Source organism: Neovison vison, chromosome 1 (assembly GCF_020171115.1).
Source record: "Neovison vison isolate M4711 chromosome 1, ASM_NN_V1, whole genome shotgun sequence".
NCBI classification, from domain to species: domain Eukaryota; kingdom Metazoa; phylum Chordata; class Mammalia; order Carnivora; family Mustelidae; genus Neogale; species Neogale vison.
The window spans coordinates 170,233,135-170,260,073 of NC_058091.1; the positions used below are offsets into that span (position 1 = coordinate 170,233,135).

The 26,939-nt window shown below is 41.8% G+C and overlaps 2 protein-coding genes across 6 annotated transcripts in view; both read right to left on the minus strand.

The window, feature by feature from the left end:
- PGGT1B (protein geranylgeranyltransferase type I subunit beta) overlaps nucleotides 1–9,713 on the minus strand; it is a 57,930-nt gene extending 48,217 nt beyond the window's left edge. The window contains exon 1 of one of the 2 annotated variants that reach the window (XM_044263103.1): nucleotides 9,380–9,713. In XM_044263103.1, coding sequence (XP_044119038.1) covers nucleotides 9,380–9,698 — 319 coding nt within the window. In that variant the 5' untranslated portion in view covers nucleotides 9,699–9,713. The remainder of the gene's footprint in view (nucleotides 1–9,379) is intronic. The other variant, XM_044263114.1, reaches the window with a different exon arrangement.
- A 2,938-nt stretch (nucleotides 9,714–12,651) lies between these two features.
- CCDC112 (coiled-coil domain containing 112) overlaps nucleotides 12,652–26,939 on the minus strand; it is a 28,173-nt gene continuing 13,885 nt past the window's right edge. Inside the window, exons 4-10 of one of the 4 annotated variants that reach the window (XM_044263156.1) lie at nucleotides 23,838–23,927; nucleotides 21,345–21,420; nucleotides 20,534–20,924; nucleotides 16,423–16,836; nucleotides 14,427–14,522; nucleotides 13,559–13,677; nucleotides 12,652–13,214 (exon numbers count right to left, since the gene is read on the minus strand). In XM_044263156.1, the coding sequence (XP_044119091.1) occupies nucleotides 13,172–13,214; nucleotides 13,559–13,677; nucleotides 14,427–14,522; nucleotides 16,423–16,836; nucleotides 20,534–20,924; nucleotides 21,345–21,420; nucleotides 23,838–23,927 (1,229 nt within the window). In that variant the 3' untranslated portion in view covers nucleotides 12,652–13,171. Of the gene's footprint in view, nucleotides 13,215–13,558; nucleotides 13,678–14,426; nucleotides 14,523–16,414; nucleotides 16,837–20,533; nucleotides 20,925–21,344; nucleotides 21,421–23,837; nucleotides 23,928–26,939 lie in introns of all 4 variants that reach the window. The other 3 variants (XM_044263126.1, XM_044263146.1, XM_044263136.1) reach the window with 3 other exon arrangements.

A 26,939-nucleotide genomic window follows, 5' to 3' on the forward strand; every position in this document is an offset into this window, starting at 1 on the left:
TTATATTGCTGAGAGACTATTACTGTATACTAGACACTGATCTAGAAAATTTCTTATATACTCTCTCGATCTAATTCTACAAACTACTGAGAGCCACCAGAGTTAGGAAAGTGATTTATCTGAGCAGGATTAAAGTAAGGTCAGTGAAACCCCTTTATGTGCAAGGCTACAATTCAGAGTTCAGATCCCATCATCAAATGAGCTAGAGGGAAATCCTAGGCTGGCTGATTCACAGCCATTTATAACCCAGACAGGCCCTTTGCTAAATCTTTTCTAAGTCCCTTCCTTATCTATAGATGATTACCCCTCACAGTTAGTGCACTACCTGGCCACAAGCAATCACTCCTCAAACAGAAAACTGTCATGACTGGTGTTTTCCCTGATTTTGATGAGGGAGCAGAAGGCAAGCTGAGGACAAAGCAGAAGCTGACACCCTGCAACCTCCCCCCATCCCCTACTACTGGATGGGACACGTGTGACAGTGTTCCAGGAATCTCCCATCTTATGTTAATACCTTGTAGAGGGGGAAAACAACCTTAACTCGAAAATGGCAAGGCCTCAAGGCCTCCTGTATCTTGTAGGTCCTCTTTAGCATGTGAAAGTTCTTCTGAAATCTTTCTCTTCACCTCCCCCAACCCCACAGCATATGACCAGCCCTCACAAGCCCAGGGCAGCACCTCTTTTTGCCCATGGGTCCTGTCCCAGGGTTTAATAAACCACCATTCTGCACCAATGACATCTTAAGAATTCCTTCTTGGTCATTGGCTCCGAACTCCACCCCACTGAACCTCACCTATACTCTAAAACTTCATCAATTTGACAGGTGTTAATGACGACCCCAGCGTCTCAACACGCTGTCACACTATAGGCCTTTTCTCCAGGTCACTGGTTGGCAACCTTCTTCCCCCAGACGACACTGCTCGCTTCCCCTACCCCTCAAAATGATACTTTAGAAATGGGAAGAACTTCTGACAGCAGCCGTGTCTGAGAATCGCTGCTTTTCATGATCAGTATGTCTCAGGAGGTTAAGTCCATCTCACCGTGATACGTGCCTGCATTACTTCACGTAACCCTGCTAGGGAGCTCTCACTGGGGTTCTCGGTTTTGCTGTAAATGGTTACAGTTGGATATAATCAATTAAAATTATCCAGTAATTTAGTTTATTAAAGCACTGTTACAGAAAAACCCAAAAGGAAGACAGAAAAGTGGAGGACAACAAGAGGCTGTCAACAAGACAATCTACGGAGGCTGGATAAATCCAAGATCTTCCTGTCGGTAAAAAATATATGATCAGAAAACATCTGAAGGGCTACAAAAAGAAGCTGGTATTCTTTTATAAATTAAGTACTCTCTTAAAATTTTCTAGCTCAAGATCATGAAGTCCAGAGAACGCCAAGTGATTTGCTTGAATTTGCAAGGCCAGATAACCAATGGAAGCTACTCAGGAGCTCTGAATCGTAGGGTGGTGGGCTCCACTGGGGTGTTTGTCAAACCTGGCTGCACATTAGAATTGGCTTAAAAACACACACCTAAAACACCACCAATAAAACAGAGAGAGGCCTAGGTCTTACTCTATGATAATGAAATGGAAATTCTAGGTGGAAGTGGAGTCTGAGTACCTGGTATGGGGCGGGGGTGCTTCCCAGGTGAGGTAATGTGCAGTCAGGCTTTAGAAGCACTGCTCTAGGGGCTCCTAGAGGCTCAGTCAGTTAAGCGTATGGTTTTTTTTTTTTTTTTTCTTTTTAAAAATTTATTTGAGAGAGAGAGAGGGAGAGAGCACAAGCAGGGGGAACAACAGAGGCAGAGGGAGAAGCTGGCTCCCCGTTAAACAAGGAGCCAGATGCGGGGCTGGATCCCAGGGCTCTGGGATCATACCTGAGCTGAAGACAGACCCTTAAGTGACTGAGACACCCATGTGCCCCAAGTGTATGACTTTTAATCTCAGCTCAGGTCTCAATCTCGGGGTGGTGAGTTTAAGCCCTGTGTTTGGGCTCCATGCTAGGCATAGAGCTGTTTAAAACCATTAAAAAAAAAAAAAAAAGGCTTTAGAGCAGTGATACCCCAGGATACATTCTAAAAACATTTTTCATTGTCCCAAGAGAAGGGTGCCAATGCCAGCTAGCTGGTAAGCACCAGGGATGCCGCTGTCCCACCTACAATGCACAGGGCAGCGCCATTCAATAAAATGTCAACAATGCGAAGGTTAAGTAACCCTGTTCCAAAGTCCAGTGTTAGTTCCATGTAAGTGTCATAGGACTGATCTGTCATAGGAATGATGCTGATAAACCACTTAAAAATCTTGCCTACTTAATTATTAAAGGCTCCCCTACGCTATTTTCAACTCCTAGCTGGTGAGACTGAAGTTGACAGGATTAACACAGCTCTACTGAAAATCTTATGCTTATGCGGGCACCTGGTGGCTCAGTGGGTTAAAGTCTCTGCCTTCGGCTCAGGTCATAGTCTTAGGGTCCTGGGATCAAGCCCCGAATTGGGCTCTCTGCTCAGCAGGGAACCTGCTTCCTCCTCTCTCTCTCTCCATGCCTCTCTGCCTACTTGTGATCTCCATCTGTCAAATAAGAAATAAAATCTTTAAAAAAAAATTAAAAAAGAAAGAAAAGCTTATGCTTATGAAGTGAGGTACCCAGCAGCGGCGGGCAGAACCAAGAAGTCAATTTGGAGCTAATGTCTTGCCTTCCTCTAAGGCCAGGAAAATACTCCTTTCTCACTACACCAGAGTTCTCAAGCAGTCCTAAAACTCTTGAGAGGGAATGGTCAAGTAAGGCATAAGAAAAGCAATTTGGGGCTGTGGGCCTCTGAGAGAAATAATGGTTTTATGGTGCCCCCATAAGTGCTACTTGGAGTATGGATTGCTGGCAACCCACCTGGGGGTAGGTGTCTAGAGGTGAAATCGTGTGAAGACATATGCCTAAAATCAGGCCAGTGAAGGTATTTCTACGTTAGTTACTTTGGAGAGCATTTGTTTGTTCTCTTCCTTTCTTCTCTTACCCAGAATTGAACTCTAAAACTATAGCCTGCAAAAGCAAAGTAAACCAGCTACATCTTCCTGACCCTTCTTTCACTCCAGAACAACACATATGAAAACTACATCTTACATGGATGAGGTAGTAAAGTTTGTCTCCTCTAAATAAAGTTGCTGCCCCACCAAACTGATTCACAGATAAGAGGCATCAATTAAATGATGTCCCCAGAAGATCTCCAATTTTTCAGGTTGAAGAATAAAATTTTCAGGCTTAAAAAAAAGCACAAAAAGGGCGCCTGGGTGGCTCAGTGGGTTGGGCCGCTGCCTTCGGCTCAGGTCAGGATCTCAGGGTCCTGGGATCGAGTCCCGCATCGGGCTCTCTGCTCAGCAGGGGGCCTGCTTCCTTCCTCTCTCTGCCTGCCTCTCTGCCTGCTGGTGATCTCTCTCTGTCAAATAAATAAATAAAATCTTTAAAAAAAAAAAAAAAAAAAAGCACAAAAAAACAAAAACAAAAAACCCAAGGATTACATGGGGCGGTGGGGAGGGGTGGGGGACAACCAGTCTGGGCAGTGGAAAAAGAATTGAGCAACAGTAATAAATTTCCTGTGCCAATAAAGGAGTACTGTACCATTAGGCTAGGGCAGGTAAGTGACCATCTGCGAGTACACCGCGAACACTGATGTATAGGCACTGACTTGATTACCAAACTTTGGATCACCTGCTCTGCTCCCTTCTGCCAGCAGTCTCTACCAGCATCTCCAAGTGTCTTTAACACGTGACTGCATTCCTGCCTAGATCTTAGGAGAGGCTATAATAAAATCACAATGCAAAGAATTCTAAAATTATGAACAAGCATTTAGAAAGAGAAAATATTTAGAAATAGGAACACAGTTGCTCAATAAATTTGCTAACACTGGTAATGATAAGAGAGACTCAGAGGACAGACAGAAATTAATCACGAAGTTAAAATACACAGCACAAACAGGCCCCAGTAAACACTCTGGAATGAATGACTTGAAATGCTGCAGGAACGCTAGAATTTTAAGCCTCACCCTCCCCTTTTTTTAAAAAGATTTTATTTATTTATTTGACAGACAGAGATCACAAGTAGGCAGAGAGGCAGGCAGAGAGAGAGAGGAGGAAGCAGGCTCCCCACTGAGCAGAGAACCCAATGCGGGGCTCAATTCCAGAACCCTGGGATTATGACCTGAGCTGAAGGCAAAGGCTTTAACTCACTGCACCACCCAGGCACTCCTAAGCCTTACTCTTCATCCTTAATATTTTTCAGTAGCTGGCTTGATGTAAGTATTTTTAAGTACAGTCACACTTCTTTGGAATTATTTTACATGCAAAATAATTTTTCAATAAGAAATGTTTACCAAACATCTACTACAAACTAGATCGTGACAAAAATGATTAAAACAAGCCTCTTAGCCTTAGCAGGCTAAATTATGGGGAAAAAAATAACTAAGCAGCTAAATAATAAGCACTCTTAAGGAAATCATCTTCAGGGCACCTGGGTGGTTCAGTTGGTTAAGCATCTGACTTTTGATCTTAGGGTGGTGAGACTGAGCCCTGCCTCACTTGGTGTTGGGTGTGGAGCTTGCTTAAGATCCTCTCCCTCCCTTCTCCCCTCCACCTTTCCATCCTCTCTCCCCAAGACACTAGTGCTCTGCCCAAAAACAAAACAAAACAAAATAAAACAAAACAAAATCTTCCTTTCTAAATCTACTCCTTTTGCCTCTTATTCTCTAGAACATGGCAGTTCCAATCCCAGAATCCTGGAACTCCTCCTCCTTTTCCCTAAACTCCTTCATTCTATCCCACTCTGCCCCAGCATCTGGCTCCCAGATTAGTGCGTACTACAACTGCTCTCTAACTGGTCTTCCTGATTCCGATCTGGTCTCACTTACTACTACAACAACCAATCTCAAATCCGACGATCAATCTGAAATGCGTATTTCAGAAGATCGACTAGGATCCACTTCCACCAGAAGATCCACTGCTTGGCAAATTTCCTTCACTTCTGTGCTATGAAATTCAAGTTTCTTGACCTGGCACACAAGGCCTTCTGTAATATGGGCCATGTCTGTCCTCCTGACTAAATTCCTACCACACCTGCTTACATTTTGAACCACTGCTGGACAAATGATTGCAGTTCCTCTGCTCAACACTCATTTATCTACCTTTATCGGCTTGTCTATTTGCCTATAATCCATCCCCCCAAACTAAACACATTCTTTAATATTTAACTTCAGGGCTATATCTTCCAACAAGCCATCTCTGAGACATATCTCTCTTCAGGTTGAGCTAAGGTGCTTCCATAATATCCTGTAAATACCACAATCATTGTGCAAACAAGTTCAAGTGTGGTCAGGGGATCAGCAACACTGGCAGCCCCTGGGAACCTATTAGACCTGCAAGACCTTAGACCCCTCCCAGACCTACGCAATCAGATTCTGCATTTAAACAGGATACCCAGGTGCTTTATACGCACATTAGAGTTGGGAGGCACTGTGTTAAGAATCTGTTTGTACATTTGTTTCTCCTATCAGGCAGTCTCCAACATTAGGGTGCATAAGCACCCTCTGGGATACTGGTCACAATGCACACGGGCAGCCCGTGCAGAGTCTGAGGAGAACCGGGGAGGGGCCCAGTTACTTGCATTCTTATAAGCATGTGATGACGCCATTGATTTAGAGCCTCCCGCCGTGACCATCACACTTTGAGAAACATACTATGGGACTGCAACAGATTTCTGATAAGGAAGGGAATGAAAGAGCAGAGCAGTGGCTAGAAGGTAGTGAGCTGAGCACTTACAACACAGGCTACACAGGGGAAGGACATGTGAACGGAAAGACTAGGTAGACTGGGATGTCCTGTAAAATAAAAACCAAACATCTAAACCCTTCTTTGAGAGCAGCTGGATCTGTAAAAATAACATACACAGAAAATGGTCAGTATTTTGTTCTTCAGTTAAAAAAAACCTACTCTAACTCCCATTACCCAAATACAAATGGCAGTAACAACTTATGACCAAAAACTCTCTGAACCACTCAAATGGGGGGCCTGAATGGCTCAGTCAGTTAAGCGTCTGCCTTCAGCTCAGGTCCTGATCCTGGGGTCTTGGGATCAAATACCACATCAGGCCCCTTGCTCAGCAGGGAGCCTGCTTCTCCCTCTGCCTGCTGTTCCCCCTGCCGTGCTCTCTCTCTCTGACAAATAAAATCTTTAAATAAATAAATATATAAAAATAAACCACTCACGAAAAAGAAACTTGCTAATGCACAAAGCTCACAATCCAAGGTTTAATATTCACATGAGGTAACTAATAATTACCACCTTTCAGAAATTAATATGAAAAAAAAAGTCACAGGCGAAATAAGTATTTTGTTTTCATAAAGCCGTTATTAGAAAAATAAAAATTATTTAGTCCTATTTGTCAAACTAAAAACAAAGGGGAAATGAAAGTATTTTTGCCAAAATTGGTGGGTCAGAAAATAAGTGTTAAATGTCTAGTCTGTTATCAGCCTTCCTAAGAATCTCCTTTGTCACATCTATCAGTAAGAAGAAAGGCACACCAAAAATCACTGGTTTTGCACTGCATCCCTGTACCCAAACAGCAGGCACTCAACAAATGTCTATGGAATTAAACAGCAATACCAGGTTAAGAACTGTGACTTAGCAAACACATTGTTTTATCTGCAAAGTGGCAACAGCAGAAATTTCATGATCAGTCACCTTTGCTTAAAAGGTCAGAGCTCCTTTGTAAGCATACAATTATAAACCACAGACACAGACCTACAAAAGGACTTAACCCTTAACTAAGGAAAGTAAACCTGACTCAGGAAGACAAAAACCGAAAAACTTTTAAAAAATCACTACAAAAACTGCTATGTGCACATTAGCTTAAATGTGGTTACGTATGCCATAAGAAAACAAGAAACAAAAAATACTCAAGTGATAAACATTAGGCGTACAAAGGATATAATTAAATTTCTTAACTAATGCACCATGACCGTATACACTATCATCTACCATATAACGCCTTGTGTCGATCCTAAGATTACACTGAAATTATTAAATCAGTTGTCCAATCGGAAAATTTTTGAAGTTTTACTTATGCTTTGGGCACCATTACACAGTTTACCAACATGCATCAGTATACATGGTTTTGTCCATGCTGGAATTTTATTTTATTTTTAAAGATTATTTATTTTTTCTTTGACAGAGATCACACGTAGGCAGAGAGGCACAGAGGAAAGGGGGAAGCAGACTCCTGGCTGAGCAGAGTCCAATGTGGGGCTAGATCCCAGGACCCCGAGATCATGACCTGAGCTGAAAGCAGAGGCTTTAACCCACTGAGCCACCAGGCGCCCCTATGCTGGAATTTTAACTAGAGCAATCAAACAGTGGCATTTTCGAAATACAACCACAGACCTAAAATGATAGCTACGAGCAAAGTTCAACTGTTTAACAAGCACTATAAGACGGAAGAGTTCTTTTTATCCAAATGCTTCAAATTCACATAAAGTCAATCCCCATAAAATGTGTGATCTATTAACATCTTTGTTTCATCACATATCCTTCCAATCAATGGAGTTTTGGAAACCTTAATTCAGGTCTAGGGATGTGCTCTGCTAGCCAACCCCTATGGACATAGAATGGAGAAAGGAATGTAAATAATGCTTCACTCTTTCTTCACCAAGAATGTGCCCATTATTCAGGGCTCAGCTCACATTATTCAACAAATTTACTTCTTGCCTCCTTTGCATAGTACTGCCCAATAGACTTTCTGGGATGATGGAAATGTTGAAACAGCCACAAAAGCAACTGGCCAATGTGGTGATTGAGCACTTGAAATGCAGTGGCTACTGCAAACCGAAAAACTTTTTATTATTTTTTTTTAAGGAATTTTCCACTTCATCTTGGATTTTTTTTTTTAAAGATTTTATTTATTTATTTGACAGACAGAGACCACAAGTAGGCAGAGAGACAGGCAGAGAGAGAGGAGGAAGCAGGCTCCCCGCTGAGCAGAGAGCCCATGCGGGGGCTCAATCCCAGGACCCCGGGATCATGACCTGAGCCAAAGGCAGAGGCTTTAACCCTCTCAGCCACCCAGATGCCCCCCGAAAAACTTAATTTTTAATGTGATTTCATTTTAATTAATCCAAATTTAAACAGTCAAATGTGGCTAGTGACCACTACACCGGACAGAGCAACTCTAGAGCATACAAGTAAGCTAGAAAAATATCTTTCCTGAAGTTCACAATCCCGTGTGAAAGAAAAATATTGAACAAATAAACCAATAATATATAATTTCAGGTGGTGACTGGAAGGGGCGGATCTCTTTTGGGAAGGCCTCTCTAAAGAAATCTGGATTAGGTATCGCCCTTCCTATGCGCTCCCACTAACCCTATGCTAACAGAGATTAATCCTATGCTGCAAAGAATTGTAGGGAAACCACTTGCCTTGTTCCGCTGTACTCTAGCACCTCTCATACTGAGTTTCTGGAGCACCAGGCAGAAGTAATCTAAACAACTCACAGATCTGACCCAGCCATGCAATGTTCAAAAGACACCAGAGAATCCGAGTTCAAAAAAATACGGAGAGATTAGAGCAAACCCAATCGGCTCTCTTCGTACCCAGTCCTGGGCAGCGTTGGAGCCTCACTTCAAAACACAGCACTGCAGAGCAAGGACCGCCTCCTTCTCTTTCTCATCCCCAGACTTTTACTCCGAATGACTAATTCACAGTTTTTTCGCCGCAGCCAAATCACACTCCTCAGCCAACTCCAACTCACACGGCTACAGCAGATACACTTTTAACAGGCTGCTTCACGGAACACCGCACCTCATCCGCCAACCTTCTCCTACCCTTAGATTTACAATTCCTGGAAAGTGAATCTCTACTCGAACCTGACAGGCTCCGCGCCGCTCCTATCCATCCAACACCATACGGATATTCCATCAAGAGGGAATGACGTTTTGGAGGGAAGGATAGGTAGCCCAGGAGAGGCTATTTATCTAAAATACGAAAGCAAAGTGATGCGTCTTTTCCCTTCTGTACTCGGAAGTAATGAGGCCAAGTTGATTCACAGGCTCGTAGCGGGATTTTAGAGGAAGCTCGGAGCTGACAGGAAAAATGGTTGGGAAGTGATAAAGGCAGACACCGGAGGTTCCACAAGCCCTCGACTTACTGCTGCCCCAATCCTCCCGCCACAGCCCGGGTGGAATGAGGGTGACTGCAGACCCGCCTGTGAGGAGAAGCACCTCGCACTGCCAGGTGGGCGGTGGCGCAGGGCCCGCAGGCGCCGGGTCAGCCAGCCGGCTCCGCGGAGCCTTTCCGCTGGGGCGAGGAGCCCCGTTGCCCACCCCGCTGACCGTGGCCACCAGTTACCTGCTGGTCTCGAGCGAAGAATAACGCTCGGGCAAGACCTGCAGGCAGCGCTGGAAGAACCGCACGTGCCGGTCTCGCAGGAAATCCAGCCGCTCTCCCTCACCGCTCCCAGCCGGCCGCTCTTCCTCCGTCGCCGCCATGCTGCTGCGGAAGCGACGTCCGCCGCGACCCGGAAGCACTTGGCGTGCGGCGTGAGGGAAGCCCGAGGGGCCACACGGGGATGGTGCGTGGGCACGGGCGGTGCGCCCGCCGCGCGCCCGTCTGGGGTTGAAACGACTCGCTGTTCACAGTCTAAACGCAGCGCTTGGTGCATTCGCATTTCTTTCTACAGCCACCTTTTCTATTCTGAGCCCCGCAGGCTTGGAGACCCCTCTCAAGCCTTGTAAAATTCAGCCCACAAATCCCCCAGTCCCTCTAGAACTGTGATCCTCGTTCGGTATTTGGAAGTGCAAGATCAAAAACTTCTAGTTCGCTTTGAGACGATCGCGGCTGTAAAGGATGGTCTATTTGAAAATGGATGGATCAGAAAAAATCCTTTCTGCAAGTCCCCGGCTTTCAGCTGAATGGATATAGGGAGGCTAGATCTTCAAATCAAGCTGTGAAGATAAATGTTTATTAAAAATTACGGACGCTTCCTGAGCTCAGAGACATTCCTAGTCCTCTCTAGGATACCAGCAATCTCACACACACACACACACACACACACGTATGAATAATAACAAATATAAATATATAAACATATACACATATGAATAATAACAAATATAAATATATAAACACATATATACACAATTTACATTTATATTTCTATGTGTGACTGCATCATTTTCTTTTGCAAGATTTTACTCTTAATGTTAAGTCTGTGTTCATCTAGCATCGTTGTCGCATCAATTTGCCGTGGCAAACAAGCTCAAATGTTCTCCAACTACCCCTATATTAAAATGAAATAGCATGCTTCTAGCAATTTTTTTTTAAAGTTGGAACTTAATTTGCTTCAACCATATATTATTCCCTTTAAAAGGTCACGAGGCAGTCTGGGGGGAAAAATCCACCAAAAGATCAGGCTCAAACCTAGGTTCTCTAACCTAGGTTCTCTATAGTCCGCTAAGCTAAGTTTGCGTATAATTTTAATTGTTACCTTTTTAGAAAAATCTATTTAAAATACATGCTGTGTGGGCTGCAGTTATCTTCTCCTTATTCAATAACCCAAAGCGCCTAATTTTAGGTACCAGTTACGACTTATTCACAGGGATTCCTGTATGTCTGAAACAAATACGGCATGACCAAAGGGCTGTTCTTGGGCTTTTTACAAATAGGGAGGCCACATTCCTTGTTTTTCAGGTATGCCTGGTCTAGAGGAGTTTTCATGGTCATTACAGTTAAGATCTTTCTCCCTCCCTTACAAACACGCACCACCAAATGTTTCAGAATGTTGAAAGTGGGGTCATATCACACACATTTAATTTACTATGGACAAAGCAGTCTATACATGCTCAGAAAGACAATCCTGTTCAACTGGGCCACCTAAAGAGAAAACAGATAATTTTCCTCTGATTCTCAGCTCAGGAACCAGCAATCTGATCCAAATTCCATGACGGACTCACTGAGAGATAATATAACATGCTTCCTAGGTAAGTAAAAGGGTTTTCATGGGTGACTTTGACCACACAAGATTGCTGACATAGGCATGACAGAAGCCAACCCCCATGCAAAGTGCCACTCTATGTTACTAGGTAAGAAGTGTAAATAGCTCAGGTTTTCAACATACAAGCATGATAAGACATCTATATAATTGAACATTATTTAGCCATTAAACAATAATGTTTGAATTCTATAGAAACATAGGAAAGTATGTATAACTTAGTATAGTAAATAAAACATACTCTATGACTGTAGCTATTTTAAAATATGTAGATACGTTTTTGGAAAAAGTTACCATGGAGTGATGGAATTAAGGGTGCTTTATTAACATTTTTCCTTTAGGGTTTTTTTCTAAAGTTCTTACTCAGATCGTTTTTATTTATTTATTTATTTATTTTTAAAAGATTTTATTTATTTATTTGACAGAGAGAGATCACAAGTGGCAGAGAGGCAGGCGGGGGGGTGGGTGGGAAGCAGGCTCCCCACTGAGCAGAGAGCCTGATGCGGGCTGGATCCCAGGACTCTGGGATCATGACCTGAGCTGAAGGCAGAGGCTTTAACCCCCTTAGCCACCCAGGTGCCCCTCAGATCCTTTTTAAACCGGTAAATGAAATGTTTATTTATATCTTCTCTGAGCCTACAACTGAAGATACTATTAATTATGCTTATTCTATACCTTTTATACATCCTTCATTTGTTTTAGATTCAGTTAGAAGGACTGGTTTTGTCAAAGAAAATTCCATAGTTTTATTAAGAAACAAACAAACAAACAAAAAAAACAGACAAAAAGCCAAAACTCACACTACCCAGTATGCTTACCTTTGATGCAGGGAATGGAAAGTTACCTTTGTGTGCAACAAAAAGCAGTGTTCAAAAGCCATGTATAAGAAAGCTTTCTTTTGTGTATCTTATAGTATAGTAGTTCCATTCTGTGTTTAAAATCTGTTGTCCAATATTGTGTCTCTAAATGGCCTCCAACCATTTAAAAACAAAGTTAAAGAGAACGAGGGCTACAAATAAAACAGGCATCCCTGATTAAGGATGTTTTATGTTATTTCTCTCATTTTGCACCAATAATTGTGTAATCAAATTCAGTTTCCAAAATTTGGAAGCCATCAACTTTGACAATTAACTGTGAAATAAGTAAAGGTTACTACTAACAGTTTACTAACAGTAAACTTCTGAGTCATTTGACCTAGATGTTTCAAGTTATAAATTAAAGATATTCTAAGATAAGATATAAAAAACACAAGTTCTTTCTTATTTATTATGTATATTACACCTCTCCTATAAGATGGGGACTGATTAAAGTTAGGACCTAAGATTTTATAATATGAAAAGTTGAGTCAAATTAAGTTAAATTGTGTTTTCACGTATAAAAGTTTGGAAATTTTAAAGTTGCCTCTTTTGACCAAATATTCTGAGCCAAACAGAAGCAGTAAAGAAAACTGCACCAGCCAGAAAATGTGAAAGACTCAAAGGTTTTATAAATGTGTGACATCCAGAAAGGCTAATGGGAAATCTGGCATAGCCAAAGGAAACCAAAAAGATGTCGATAATATAAATAATAGGATATTTCGAGGTAAGGCATATTTTTAAAATAAATATTCTCTATATAAAACAAAGCATGCTTCCAACAAATACAAAATATTTATTACACAAAAATGTAGCAACTGACAAACTACCAATTTGTTAAACTTAGAAAAGTACTGACTTATTAACCCCCAGAAAGGAAAATCTTTACATTTCTGTTCCTTGAGCTCATTCCCCTCCAAGTTATAAATGTTACAAAATTTTTGTTAAAAAAAAAAAAAAAAAAAGATACTCTATGACTGGCCCAATTTATTTTGCTATGCCATGACAAAAACAAAATAACTTTGAAATGTTCTCAGGATTTAAATGAAATCACGTGTGTAACATACACTTATTCAAATACCGTTTACATCAGTAATAGGCCAACACACACATTAAATACCCACTGAGTATAGACGAGCTCCAACAGCGCTGCAGGGAACTCAGTACCTGTGTGTTCACAAACAACACGGTCACCAATCTGACTGGGGCTAGTACTACTTAAAGAACATGGGCACTGACTCTCTCCTCGTCTGAACATGCTGACACTTTCATCAACTGAATACCAACTTCATTATCTCATATTCTTTTCTCAAGTCCTTGTCTCCAGGTCGGAATAGCCCTATGGAGAAGAAGAAGGGCAATTATAAATACAAAAGGAATTTTTTTAGAAATCCTAGTTAATTAAATTCTACCTTGGACTTGCTGAGAGGTAATATACTATGCCTCCTGGATAAGTAAAATGCTTTTCATGGGTGACTTAAATGCCACTCCATGTTATTAGGTAAGAAGCGTAAATAGCTCAAGTTTTCAACGCATAGAACATCTATATAACTGAACATTATTTAGCAACTTTTATCAACTTTTTAACTGTAAAACAGAGCATACAAATAGAAACTATATAAAATATAAACATGTAGTTACGAAGTTATTGTAAAGTGGACACCCACTTTAACTCCTTTTTACCTGTGTGGGATATGCAGAAGTGGCCCAGAGCCTGTGGGTCCCGTCTTCTTGGTCCGTTCCTCCCAACCTTTGGTAGGTCTGTAAAGCCTAGAGGGATCCCTACCAACGTTGTTTTCAACCTGTAATCAGAAAGAAAATGAGTGCCAGTTACTTTATATGCGCTATTAAGTTTGGGCTAGTGAGTGAGATGTTCAGTAACAACAGCAAGCAGTTATAAGAAACACCCTTGAAATTCGCTAAACAGAAATAAAACTGTTAATAACCTTTTTAGCAAACTTCCAATTGTGCTCCTAGAGCTAACAGAAAATCTGGACTCCATTAATCTATTAATAAACTGTTTACTTTAGTTTCTTTTTTTCTAGTTCAATTATTGTATTCTGCTTCCACTGTTCTATTTTTTGTTTCTATTCTGAGGGAAATGTAATGTCTCCAAGGGTGACCGTGGGATAGGCAGACAATGAATTTAGGGTAAATAACTACCAGGAAAGTCCTTCATTCTGAGGAGAGTCACCAACATCTGTAGTCCGTGTACTCCCAGAGAGATTAAGCAATGCTCCTAGCCACTAAAAGGTCTAAAACAGAGGCACGTACGGAAGAAAATGAAAAACAGAATGAAGAGTAAGAAGAGAAAATTAATTCAGGGTAAAAGAAAATAAGGTGCTTAGAATGTGAAATGGCAGAATTCCAATGGTTGCTTAAGTTGTGCTTAGCTGTGCTTTGTAATATGTAAATCTGTTAAGTACGAAATCTAGAGGAAGCGATACAGAAATAGAGTTCTGGATATAAAGAAAATGGATTTCATGCTTGCCTCCTTACCAATCAAGGAGTTAGGATAATAAAAATAAAAATAAATCTCAGCACACAGCACCTTTTCTTTTAATTTTGCCAGTTTTCTTTGTTTTTCTGCCTTTTCATCTTCCTTTAACTGTCGATCTAGAATTTTCAATTCAAGTTTATGTAAATCCTAAAAAAAAAAAAATACACCAACAATAGGAGGGTAACAATTAAGAAAATAAAATTCATTAGAATTTGCTTCAAAGGTCAGTAGCTTGCAAGAAAAATTACCCTAAATATCAATACTTCAATATCAACCTTTTCCAACAAAGGCTAAGAGCTGTCTTTATCTTGAATATAAATGTAACACATGCCCATCCTTTCTGAATCGCTTTTCTTTAGTTGTTTTATTTTATAGTTCAATCTAAAACTCCTTTTCTTTGATAGTTGAGCTAAGCCCATTTTCACTTTTCAACACAGATATATCTGGTTTTAGATCTCTTACATATGTTCTATTTTACAGGATTTCTTGTTTGTTTGTTTGTTTGTTTTTTCTTGGTCTTTTATTGTGTGGCCTGCTCGCCATTTTTGGTGGGCGGTGGGGAGAACGCATGGGATCTTTTGTTATTTAGGAAGATTTTCACATATGGACTAAGGGAAATTCCATTAGTGTGGTTTTGTCTATGATTTTTCTTTGCATTTCACTTATTTTTTGCTTCATGACAGCTGCAGCTATGTCTTTTGATGCACATAACAATTCATAAGAATTATTTCATAACAGTTATTTCATAACAACTCATAAGAATTATTTCATAACAATTATTTCATAACAGTTATATCTCATTTTTTAAAAGAGTATTTATTTGGCAGAGAGAGAGAGAGAGTGAGTGAGCACAGCAGGGGACCAGCAGACTCCCCGCTGAGCAGGCAGCCAACGGCTGGGGCTGGAGCCCAGGACCCTGGGATCATGACCTGAGCCGAAGGCAGACGCTAAACCCACTGAGCCATTCAGTCTCCCCCAGTTATATCTCATTTGAACCCTTTTTCATTTTAAGTATCCTTCTTGGGTACCTGGGTTAAGTATCCCAAGTTAAGTTGGGGTTACGGTGGTTAAGTGCCTGACTCCTGGTTTCAGTCCACTTTCTCAGGGTCGTGAGATTGAGCCCCACCCTGGGCTCCAGGCCCAGCAAGGAGTCTGCTGGGGCTTCTCCCTCAGCCAGCCCCTCCCTGCCTGTCCTACGTGCTGCACTTGCCCCCTCTCTCTCTCTCTCTCTAATAAATAAATCTTGAAAAAATAAATAATCTTCCTTATCTTTTTAAATACTTTTTGGACTGAATTCCACGTAAAACTGTACTCTTTCTTCAATTAGCATTTTTCTTGTGTATGTTTTTTATTTCCCCCTACCTCTCAGCAGTTACCTTGATTCCATTAAGTACACACTGAGTTTCTACACCGTACCAGACCTGAGGGTACACGGATGAACCAAAAGGACAAGACCTCTGCCCTCATGGAGCTTTCATGACGGTGGGGAGATGGACAATGAACTAGGGAGCGCATCACCAGTGGGCGTAGGGCCAGCAGGTCTGGCAGAGAACACAGCCCATGTGTGGCCTGACCAGTGACTACCTTTCCAGCGTCCTCTCCGGCTGCTTCCCAGCTCCTGTCTGGTGCCCTGAGATCACTGCGGTTCTTACAGGTTTCCCCCTAAACCACACTGCTATCCTTCATGCTGTTCCCTCTGCCCTTCATGCTGTTCCCTCTGCCAGGAAGGATCCCTGCCTTTCTTCTCCTTCAAGACTGCACCCCGGCATCACCTTCTGTCTGACCCCCACAGCTCTGGAACACTTCTCTCGCTGCCTGCCTGCCTCCCGAAGTCCCCAGCGAACCCCCTCCATCACTCTCCTTCTGCGCAGTCTCACGTCTGTCTTTCCCTGGGGGCTATACAACCCACTAGGATTCAGGGAGCACGGCTTCCTCACTTTCACCACATGAATGCCGGGTACAGGCCCGTTTTTGCGGACTTCAGTCTGGAGCGGGACACCCCTACGTGGGGCCCTGAAGGCGGACCCAGGAACCATTACCGACTCACTCGTTCTTGAAACCTGGAGATCTCCTCGGCAGCCGTTTTTCTCTTTTCTGCCTTTTCTGCCTTTTCCTTCATCTCCTTCTCAAGCCTCAGAAATTCTTCCTGCTCTTTCTTCTGCTGGGCGTAACTCTCCAGGAGCAATTTTAGTTTAAACTGGCGTTGCCGCACTTTCTGCTGCTTCTTCTCTTTCTCTTCCTCTTCTCTCACCTGGGAGGCGCGTCTCATGGACCTTTCTAGACTTTTCTGCTTCTTCCATGCTTCCACGGCCAGTTTCTGCTTCTTTCTTTGCTCCTCTTTTCGCTTTTGATTATCTTCGTTTTTACTGTGGAAGAGCAGAGATATGTTCTCCGCCTTTTCCTTTAACTTGAGAATTTCCTCCTTCTTTTGCTGCTTTTTGGTTTTCCAGTTCTGAATAGACTGATTAAAAAAAAAGAGAGAGAGAGAGAAAGACAGGAAGAGAAAAACATTTTTAATAACCAAGAGCACTTGAAAAGGCAACCCCAAATCCATCTTTCTAGAAAGAACATTGCTTGCAGGAGGCTGGTTGTTTAGGTTTTAAAGCATTTTTTTTTTCCTGAACCAAAGCAATTTTTTTCTACTTCATTTAAAAAAAAAATCATGTATCTTTTAAACACTGAATAGTGGTTTGTTCTTTTGGCCTCCCCCGTCCTCTCTTAATTCTCAGGTTCACAAGGAGGGCACCTTGTCAAGTAGCTTCCTCTCCTTTACCCTCTTCGTTTGCATTCATGGGGAACATCTCTTTCTTCTTTTTTTTTTTTTTTAAAGATTTTATTTATTTATCAGAGGGCGGGGGGAGAGAGCGAGCACAGGCAGACAGAATGGCAGGCAGAGGCAGAGGGAGAAGCAGGCTCCCTGCCGAGCAAGGAGCCCGATGTGGGACTCGATCCCAGGATGCTGGGATCATGACCTGAGCCGAAGGCAGCTGCTTAACCAACTGAGCCACCCAGGCGCCCCTCTTTCTTCTGATTATCTCACTCTGCTTCCAAACCGTCTGTCTAGGCTTAGAATGGTGACCTTTACCTCTGGTCAAATATCAAAAAAGGAATTAAAAGTGGGCAGCTTGGGAGCATAGGGTCTGAAGCCAGCTGTCTGGGACCAAACCCTGGCCCCACCATTTAGTAGGTGTGCACTTGGATGAGTCACGGAACCTCTCTGACCTCACTCTGCTTATCAGTAAAAGCGGTGGGGGAGTACCTCTCAAACAGGGTTGCTGTGAAGATTCAGTGAGTCAGTGCCTGGCACGTAACGATTCAGGAGTGTGAAAAAAAGAAAAGTAAAATTGCTGTACTGCACTTGTGGGTATATAAATATTATTTAAAATTCTAGCAGCCTGCTAGCAGCCATAAAGGAGACATCTCCTGAAACACTCTCCCCTCTAGTCAGGAAACAGTTTCTTCATCTTTTCTCATGGTGTAGTGTACACTCAAGAAAGAAATCCCCACGGCACGTGCACTGTATGCAAGGCAGTGGGAGAGGAGCCACGGATAATTAAAACACCACCAAGCGCCTTCTACGAGAGTCTCTCAGAGTGCGGGTCCTCAAAAATACCGAATGTACTCCAGAATGTAAATCAACGCACTGCTTCCTTCAGTGAGGACGTTTTCCATGGAAAAAAAGGGAACTGAACTACACAGGGTGCTTACTGAGTAGCTGATTCGGGCACAATTTATCGTACTGGAAACCAGCAACAGTACACAACCTGACATCCAGTCCATGGGCCACGTTTGAGTAGCACGGCTCGGGGTGAGATAAGATACATGCCTAAACACTAGCATATAGAATGCACCCTAGCACGTCACTAAAGAGGTATAAACAAGGGACGCCTGGGTAGCTCAGTCGGTTAAGCGTCCGACTCTTAATTTCAGCTCAGGTCATGATCTGAGGGTTGTAGATTGAGCCCCGGGTCGGGCTCAGTGCCGGGTATGGTGCCTGCTTGAGATTCTCTTTCTCCCTCTCCCTCTGCTCTCCCCCCAACCCTTGCTCACACTCACTCTCTCAAAAAAAAAAAAAAAGTATACACAAGGCGTCTGTGAATTCTGAGGGAACTTCTGTGTCTGAGTGGGCAAACAGGAAGTAGCTTCTGATAGGGGCAGATTTTGATGGGCTGGTATTGGAGGGAAAAGAAAGAATGGAGGCTCTAGAAAGACAGAACAAGACAAGCAAGGATGCTCAGGCCAGAAAGTTCAGAGCACGTCTGAAAGTCATTATCTTCAGTTGGGCAAAACGGCATATTAAATGAAGTGCAAGGTAAAAATGGAAAATTTCCTACCCATCATCTTTTTTTTTTTTTTTTAATTAGACTTTATTTTTAAGTAATCTCTAAACCCAACGTCAGGCTCGAACTCCCAACCCTGAGATGCTGAGTTGAACGCTCCACCCACCGAGCCAGCCAGGTGTCCCTCCTACTCATCACCTTTAACTCTGTAGAGTTAAAACTACATTCCCGATGCTTTGCCCCAAACTTCCCTCTTCTCCTCCAACATGTCCTACTTCAGGGAACGACTCTCAACTTGACTCAACCACATTCTCTCAATCAAGAGTCAAACATCAGGAAACAGACTGTGGAGAAGAGGGAGCTAGAATCCAGGTGGTTCATCTTTATTACAAGAAGCACTGTTCCTGCCCTTTTTCCCCAGGGAGGTGGCTCTCAAGCTTAAGCTCTTAACGGAATAACCCAGTGGTGTCGTGGGAACACAGCCTGCTCCCCACACCCGGAGCTCAGATTAGGTCTGGGGTTGGGGCCCGGAAAGTTCTAGTAAGTCCCCAGGTGATGCTGACTTTGCTGGTCCAGGGACCCCATGTTTTCAGCATCCTGGAAAAAAAGCCCAAATAATTCTTAACAGCTCATTATTTCGAGTTTTTAAAAATGACTTGTTTCCAGGGGCTTGGGTGGCTCAGTTGGTTAAGAATCTGACTTGTGATTTCGGTGCAGGTCATGGTCTCAAGGTCATGAGATTGAACCCAGTGATAGGCTCTGTGCTGGATGTGGAACCTGCTTAATATTCTCTCTCTTCCTTTCCCTCTGCTCCTCCTCCCCTCACCATCCCCCTGGCATGATCTTGCATGTGCACACTCGCAATCTCTCTCTCAAAAAAAAAAGACTTATTTAAGATAATTTTCTTAAAGACCCAAATGCCAATTTTCCTATATCTTCAACCTTTTTCACAGGGAAAAAAGTAACACACACCTTAGTTATTTTCTCTAACATTTTAAATTAAACCTGGAATCCACATTTCTTCAATACTCCTTAGGTATATCATTTGTTGAACAATCATACTTTTGCTGTCAAACCAAACCAGCTGATGTTTATTACAGCACAAGTCTACAAGAGGGACTCAAACTCAGACTATCTAAACCCACGGCACCCCACCAGGGGCAATTCTTGCCCTGCAGGGAGCACGGGCCATGTCTGGAGACACTGTTGATGACTACAACTAAGGGGGTGTTACTGCACCTTGAAGGTCAAGGCTAAGGACACTGCTAACCATCTACAGTGCACAGGACAGCAAAGTCTCCAACCCAAACAGTTCATGGGGCCAAGGCTGAGAAGTCCTGATTTAAACCAAAGCCAGAATAATATCATTGTGAAAATGAAACCTGTAAGGTATCTGCTACCAGTAATAGTTACTCTTTCCCCTGGGGTAGCCAACATCTTGAGTCTTTTAAAATAAACAATGAGGCTTAAGCGCCAAAACTCCAAGAAACTGTTAAGAGTCAAAGAGTCTTTTCCCTCTTTATTTTCTGTTGAAAACAGCCGGGCCTCAGTGGGAAGATGACTTTTACCAAAAGCCTAAGTAGCTCTGGATTTCCCACATTTCAAGAGGACATGGAGGGTTCTGCCCACCCTCAGAAGGCCTGTGGCCCGCTGTTGTATTTCTCAGGGTCTTGAGACATTCAGCTGGAGCTCTACCAGTTGGGTAAAATTACTTAACTTCTCATTGCCTCAGTTTCTCTTTTATTGGACAGTGGGTTGCGGGACTATAAACACACTTCCCAAGTGGGTGTAAAGATAATGATCCATGTTAAAGAATCTAACACAGTGCCTGGAAGACAGAAACATAAAACAAGTAATAGCTATTGTTATGATTTTTACCTCTTTTTTCCTTTCTTCCAGGGCCAGAAATTTCTGATACCATTTCTCGTGCTGCTGAACTTCCTCCTGCGTTCTTCCAGGAAGGTTTTCTAGAACTTCTCCCATGAACGCTGGCTTCCCTTTATGTTTGTTTCTCACCTTCACAAAGTTCTGGTGGTCATAGTCATCCCAGCCCCCCTGTCGCCCGCCTGTTTGCTGAAGGAATTTTTCAAAATCTACCACTTCTTCTGGAAGAGTGCTTGGCATTTCTCTGTCTACAGGAAGCTTGCCTGGCGTGGCTCTGAAGGCTGCCTCAGCTCCTGAGTTTCCCAAAGCCCACATGTCGATTTTTCTGGATATGGCGCTCAACTCATTACTGGTGGTTTTCTCTTCTTTCAGAAGCTCTTCATATCTAAAATTTTAAAGGTAAATTTTGACTAATAAGCTACAAACCAATCCAAATGGACCTTGCCTGCCCCCACCCCCGCCAAATTTCATTATTCCCAACTCTTCTCGTGTCATCTTCTCGAATTAAAATTATTTACATTATAAATCTAAGCCTTAAAAGAGTTTCCTCAGAGGGGAAAAAAAAACATCTTTCAAATCCTTATTTGGGTTTTCTGTCTTGTCCAAATATAAGTGAAAATTCACTTGAAACATGAAAAGCAATCTAAAACCCAAAACAAAGGAAGAGAAATGTTATATTGCTCTTGTGTAAGACTAATAATATTAAATACAGAACAAAAAAAATATCTTGTGTACAATAACCTACTGGAGAGGTAATAAAAGATAAATGTCCATAATTTTATATCAAAATGAATTTAAAACATACATTAACCTCTGTTCTTCCTTAAAAGTGTTAATCGCATTTTCAATTTCTTCCATCATTTCTCTGAGCTTTTCAACAACTGTAAAAACAAACAAACAAACAAACAAACATGGAAAGACATGTCATATTTTAGTAGGACTAAGAATAAAAAAGAATAAAAAAGGGAATGTTGCCTTAATTTCAAAACATTTCTTAACCAAAAGATAAGATAATTGTGCTTTTATAAAGCTAATGTTTATGCCTGCAGTGTTTTTCCCAATTATAGATTTATTCCTGCGCACACATATTATTAAAATGTACTATCATTATTTTTCCCACAGAAATGTCTGCTACTACACATACTGCCTTGTGACAAGCAGTCTTCATTTAACAAAATGGGGTTAAATACATGTGGTTAAGTTCTCATGTCAATGTACATATGTCCCCCCTCATTCTTTTTTCGGTATCTCGCTGTCTACATTTACCCTAAGTCTTTTCATTAATTCTCCAAGTGATGAACCTTTCGGTAGATACAATGCTGGGGTGAATACTTTTGTGTAGTTATCTTGTAGGCTCAAGTGTTCCTAGACAACTACTGAAAAATGTGAATGCCATATCAAGAAGTATGCATGCTTTACGGTAGGGTCAAGGACGGCGCACTGTCCTGCTGGGGGGCTCTACACCACTTCTGGCTCCTGAGCGCCCCCTTCCTGTGCACTGTGGACCATTTCTATTTCCTCTCTAAGGAGATGAGAAATGGGTCAGGACTGATTTCACTGACATTTTTGTGATCATTAATGAGCCTGAGCAGTTTCTTCATGTGTGTTTTGTATTTCTTTTGCTATAAACAAGCCCCTGATAATCTTTACCCATTTTCCCATTAGGTTATTTACCTTTGTTGCTCCAATCTGTCAACACTCTTTGTATGCTATGGATATTGGTTTTTTAAGTTACATACGTATTGTTGATATTTTCCTAATTTGTTTGTCAACTTTATGGTTCTGGGATTTTTTTGTGTGTGTATGAAGTAATCAGTTATGTCTACTTTTGGCTCTATGGCTTCTGATCATCACTCTTATAAACTAGAATACAACTGTAAAATTATGAATTCTTGTTGTTTTCTACAATTTTTATGGTTTCATGTATTACTTTAGTAAGTAATAATTAGCACAGTCATAGTTATCATTTTTTAGTTCTTTCTACGTTATAAACACTGGATTAGTGCTTAATATGCTTGTCTCACTTCATCTCCCCAAGAATCCTGAGGTAGATCCTGTAATTAATCTCCATTTTACAGCTAAGGAAATAAAAGCTCAAAGAGTTCAAGTCATTTGCCTAAAAGCATGTAAGTAATAAGTGATTTGATCCTTCAGGAATGAATGCTGGGGGGTGCCTGGGTGGCTCAGTCGGTCAAGAATCTGCCTTCGGCTCAGGCCATGATCCTGGGGTCCTGGGATCGGGTCCCACATCGGGTTCCTTGCTCAGTGAGGGAAGCCTACTTCTCCCTCTCACTCTACCCCTGCTTGTGTTCCCTCTTTCACTGTGCCTTTCCCTGTCAAATAAATAAATAAAATCTTAAAAAAAAAGAAAAAAAAAAAAAGGAATGAATGTTGGCATACTCAGGCAGGTAAGGATGCTATTTGTTTCCAAATGGCTAGCATTTGTCCCAACACTATTAAGCTTTTCCTTCTGTATTTGAAATGCAATTATTTGAAAGGCGATTATTTCAAAAAGCAAATGGTGGGAAAAACATTAGGCTAGGAATCAGGAAATTGGTCCTTTTTCTCTTCAGTAGCTGAACCTGAATGCCTCCACACCAGAGTTTCCATCTTGCACGTGACACTATGATCTGTTCTATCCACTTCCTAACTTGGGGGATGCAACAGCATTTTAAAGGTAAGAACTATATAAATACCACCTGTCACAGTTAATTATCCAGTCTATCTTTCCCAATCCCTAACCAATATGACCTAGCTCTATTAAGGCCAAAGGGGAAAAATGGCGCTTATTAGGAGATTATATAAATATTTCTTTTTTTTTAAAAAAAGATTTTATTTATTTATTTGACAGAGATCACAAGAAGGCAAAGCAGCAGGCAGAGAGAGAGAGGGGGAGAAGCAGGCTCCTCACTGAGCAGAACCCAATGTGGGGCTTGATCCCAGGACCCTGAGATCTTGACCTGAGCCAAAGGCAGAGGCTTAACCCACTGAGACACCAAGGTGACCCAAGTATATAAATATTTCTAGTGATAACAGCAAATATGAATATGTAAGTCAGAAGATGAAATCTAGGGGCGCCTGGTTGGCTCAGTGGGTTATGGCCTCTGCCTTTGGCTCGGGTCATGATCTGGGGGTCTTGGGATCGAGCCCCACGTCGGGCTCTCTGCTCGGCAGGGAGCCTGCTTCCCTTTCTCTCTCTCTGCCTGCCTCTCTGCCTACTTGTAATCTCTCTCTGTCAAATAAATAAATAGAATCTTAAAAAAAAAAAAAAAAGAAGATGAAATCTAAATTCGCTCACCATCAGGGGTAGGCTTCACATCTTTTAACTGGTGTTGAAGCTTCTTTACATTGTTGTGTATTTTGGCCAATTGCTGCTGGAGTTTTGCTCCTACAAGGAAGAAGTATGTACTTTCAAATAACTCTAAGACAAAGGTAGTTACAACTCAGGGTTCTTCACATAAGACTGATCACCATCACTCAGTAAAAGACAGCCAAGAGCAATTAAATAAAGGAAAAAAGATGGTTATTTGTGTCAAACAGCCCGAACATTTTTAAGTACCCTTGCTCTAATTAAAGCATCTCTTAGTTTCCTCCAATACTTAAAAGCACAATGGGTTGTCTTACTATGAAAGGAAATGTTCATTCTCTCTCTCTCTCTCTTTTTTTTTTTTTATAGCTCTTAGGAGATTGAGTGATTGGACACTGTTCTAAACACAGGGAACAGTAGCTCAGATATAATCGTGTTTTGCTCTTAGAAAGGATTTTTTTTTTTTTGCTTTTTGTTATAATTTATGGAAACACAATTTGATATCTACTGTTGGAATATTAAAATTGTCTACCCAATATTAATTCTATGCATACCGTCAAACTCCCTGATGAGAATTAATGTCATCTAACCACAGCCTCTGTGACCGGGTTCGGGGAGACCCACTAGTGTCACGGTCATGGCCTTGGGGAGGTGCCCAGTTGCTGTATAGTGTTACTTGTGCTACAGGTCACCAAGTTTGACCAAGGGGCAAGTCTGAAGGAACAGCCTAGGCCCACTGTAAAAGCCAGATGAAGGTCTCACAAAGACATTTTCAGATGTTCTATATCAGCAGCAGAAAAGACTGGATTCTTCTTTGATATTTTTCTTTCTGAAGTAATCATCTTACTTCAAATGTTTATTTAAATTATTAAGCTAGTATCACATATTCATATACATACTCACACAATAATATTATTTTATCATCATTGGGGTACCTCATGTGCCCCCCTTCCTTTTTTGCAAAACATATTTTGTGGAAACACAAATAAGCATGAGGCTCCCGATAGCTGCCTAAAAGTCCTCAAAACCAATTTTTTAAAAGATTTATTTATTTATTTCTCAGAGAAAGAGAGTGCACAAGCAGGGGGAGGGGCAGACAGAGGGAGAGGGAGAAGCAGACTCCCTGCTGAGCAGGGAGGGCAATGCAGGACTCCATCCCAGGATCCTGAGATCAGGGCCTGAGCCAAAGGCAGATGCTCAACCGACTGAGCCACCCAGGTACCCCTTAAAAACAATTTTTTTTTTAAGTTTACCTACAGGCTCAGAGCCAGTGTTAATATTCAAAACAAACATCACACATGTATATGTGACTTCAGTTTGTTCTATATATTTTTTTAAAGTAATCTGTTTCTTTATTTCAGTAACCTGTACACCCAACGTGGGGCTTGAACTCACAGCCCTGAGATCAGGAGTCGCGTGTTCTTCTGACTGAGCCAGCCAGGCGCCCCAGAGTTTGTTCTAATTTCTGTTAAAAATCCAGAGTTCCATAAAAGCAGAAACATATCCAATGTATTTTATGGGGTTTTCATTCATTCACTGTTGGAACTCTAGGTCAGGCAAATTCTCTAGCGAAGTGTAGTAACTAGGGAAGTAACAGTTTTGTTATTTCATTTTTGCCACAGTTTGATCAACTACAGTGATAATGCCACAGGGCAAATGATCCCTTAGTTATTCATTTGGAACTGACAGTATGTTCAGGCCAACCATTAAGGACAGCATTACATAAACACAGGCCAAAATTGTGGCATGATGTTTGAGGCAAGGAAAAGGTATTTACTTCTTCTAAGCTGTAACACGGCAAAGAGAAACTTCTATAAACTTATACTGAGACAATGTTCTCCCAGAGAAAACGAACACTAAGTGTGAATAAAGAGAGGTGAAACTGTGCAACAATGGGAAATGAAAAGACAGAAATGAAGTTGTCCTACAAAAGGGAATGCACAGAAGGGAGTCCCTCCAGGAATGACATGATCAAGAGGTAGAAAGATTAGCCTTGGGGTGCCTGGGTGGCTCAGTCAGTTACTCATCTGACTCTTGATTTTGGCTTGAGATTCTCTCTCTCCCTCCTCCCCTCCCCCTGCTCATACTCTTGCTCTCTCTCTCTCTAAAATAAACAAACAAACAAATAAAATCTTCTTTAAAAAGATAAGTTTCTTAGTCATCTATAAAAGAACTGAGAGAAAGGAAGAAATATTAAACTAGGGATGTTTCAGTTTCTCCATAAATCAAAGAGGAGAACTGGACATTTGGTAATTATATTAGGTCCTGCTGTCTTCCCACCAGAAGACGAAGAATGGTTCTTGCCACTGCCTGAGAGAAGATGACTTTTTACGATACTACAATCTGAGACTCTGCAAGAGGACATTTATTAAGAATTTCTTTTAGGGGTGCCTGGGTGGCTCAGTGGGTTGGGCCACTGCCTTCGGCTCGGGTCGTGGTCTCAGGGTCCTGGGATCGAGTCCCGCATCGGGCTCTCTGCTCATCGGGGAGCCTGCTTCCTCCTCTCTCTCTGCCTGCCTCTCTGCCTACTTGTGATCTCTCTCTGTCAAATGTATAGATAAGATCTTTAAAAAAAAAAGAAAAAAAAAAGAATTTCTTTTAACTGATTATAAAGGAGTAGAGGCAGTGTGATTTTTATACAAGTCTTAATGGTTCACAAGGCTTAGTTGATAACCATTATTTTTCCTTTATGCAACACGAAGCAGTTTTTTTTTTTTCATTTTGCAACACATAAAATCTACAACAAAACCAGATATTTGTATAGAATTCTTTTCTGAAGGGCAATATTAGTACACCGTTAACAATGATTAATATTCGTAACAAACAACAGAACATAATTCATCGTGCACTATATGGTACTTTCTCATGTATTACCTCACAGGATGCCCAGACAGGCTCCCCTGAGGCAGAAATGGTGGGTTTTCTACCACAAACAAGCAAACTCAGGTTTAAGCAGCTGTGCGCCTACCCCACTCTGTACCACTACTAAGTCTAATTCCTGCATCCGCTGATGTTGACTTATTCAGTCACTAATACCAGGGTGAGGAGCTAAGAACTGAGAGCCCAGGAACCAATTTCCCTTCATTTTAAGAA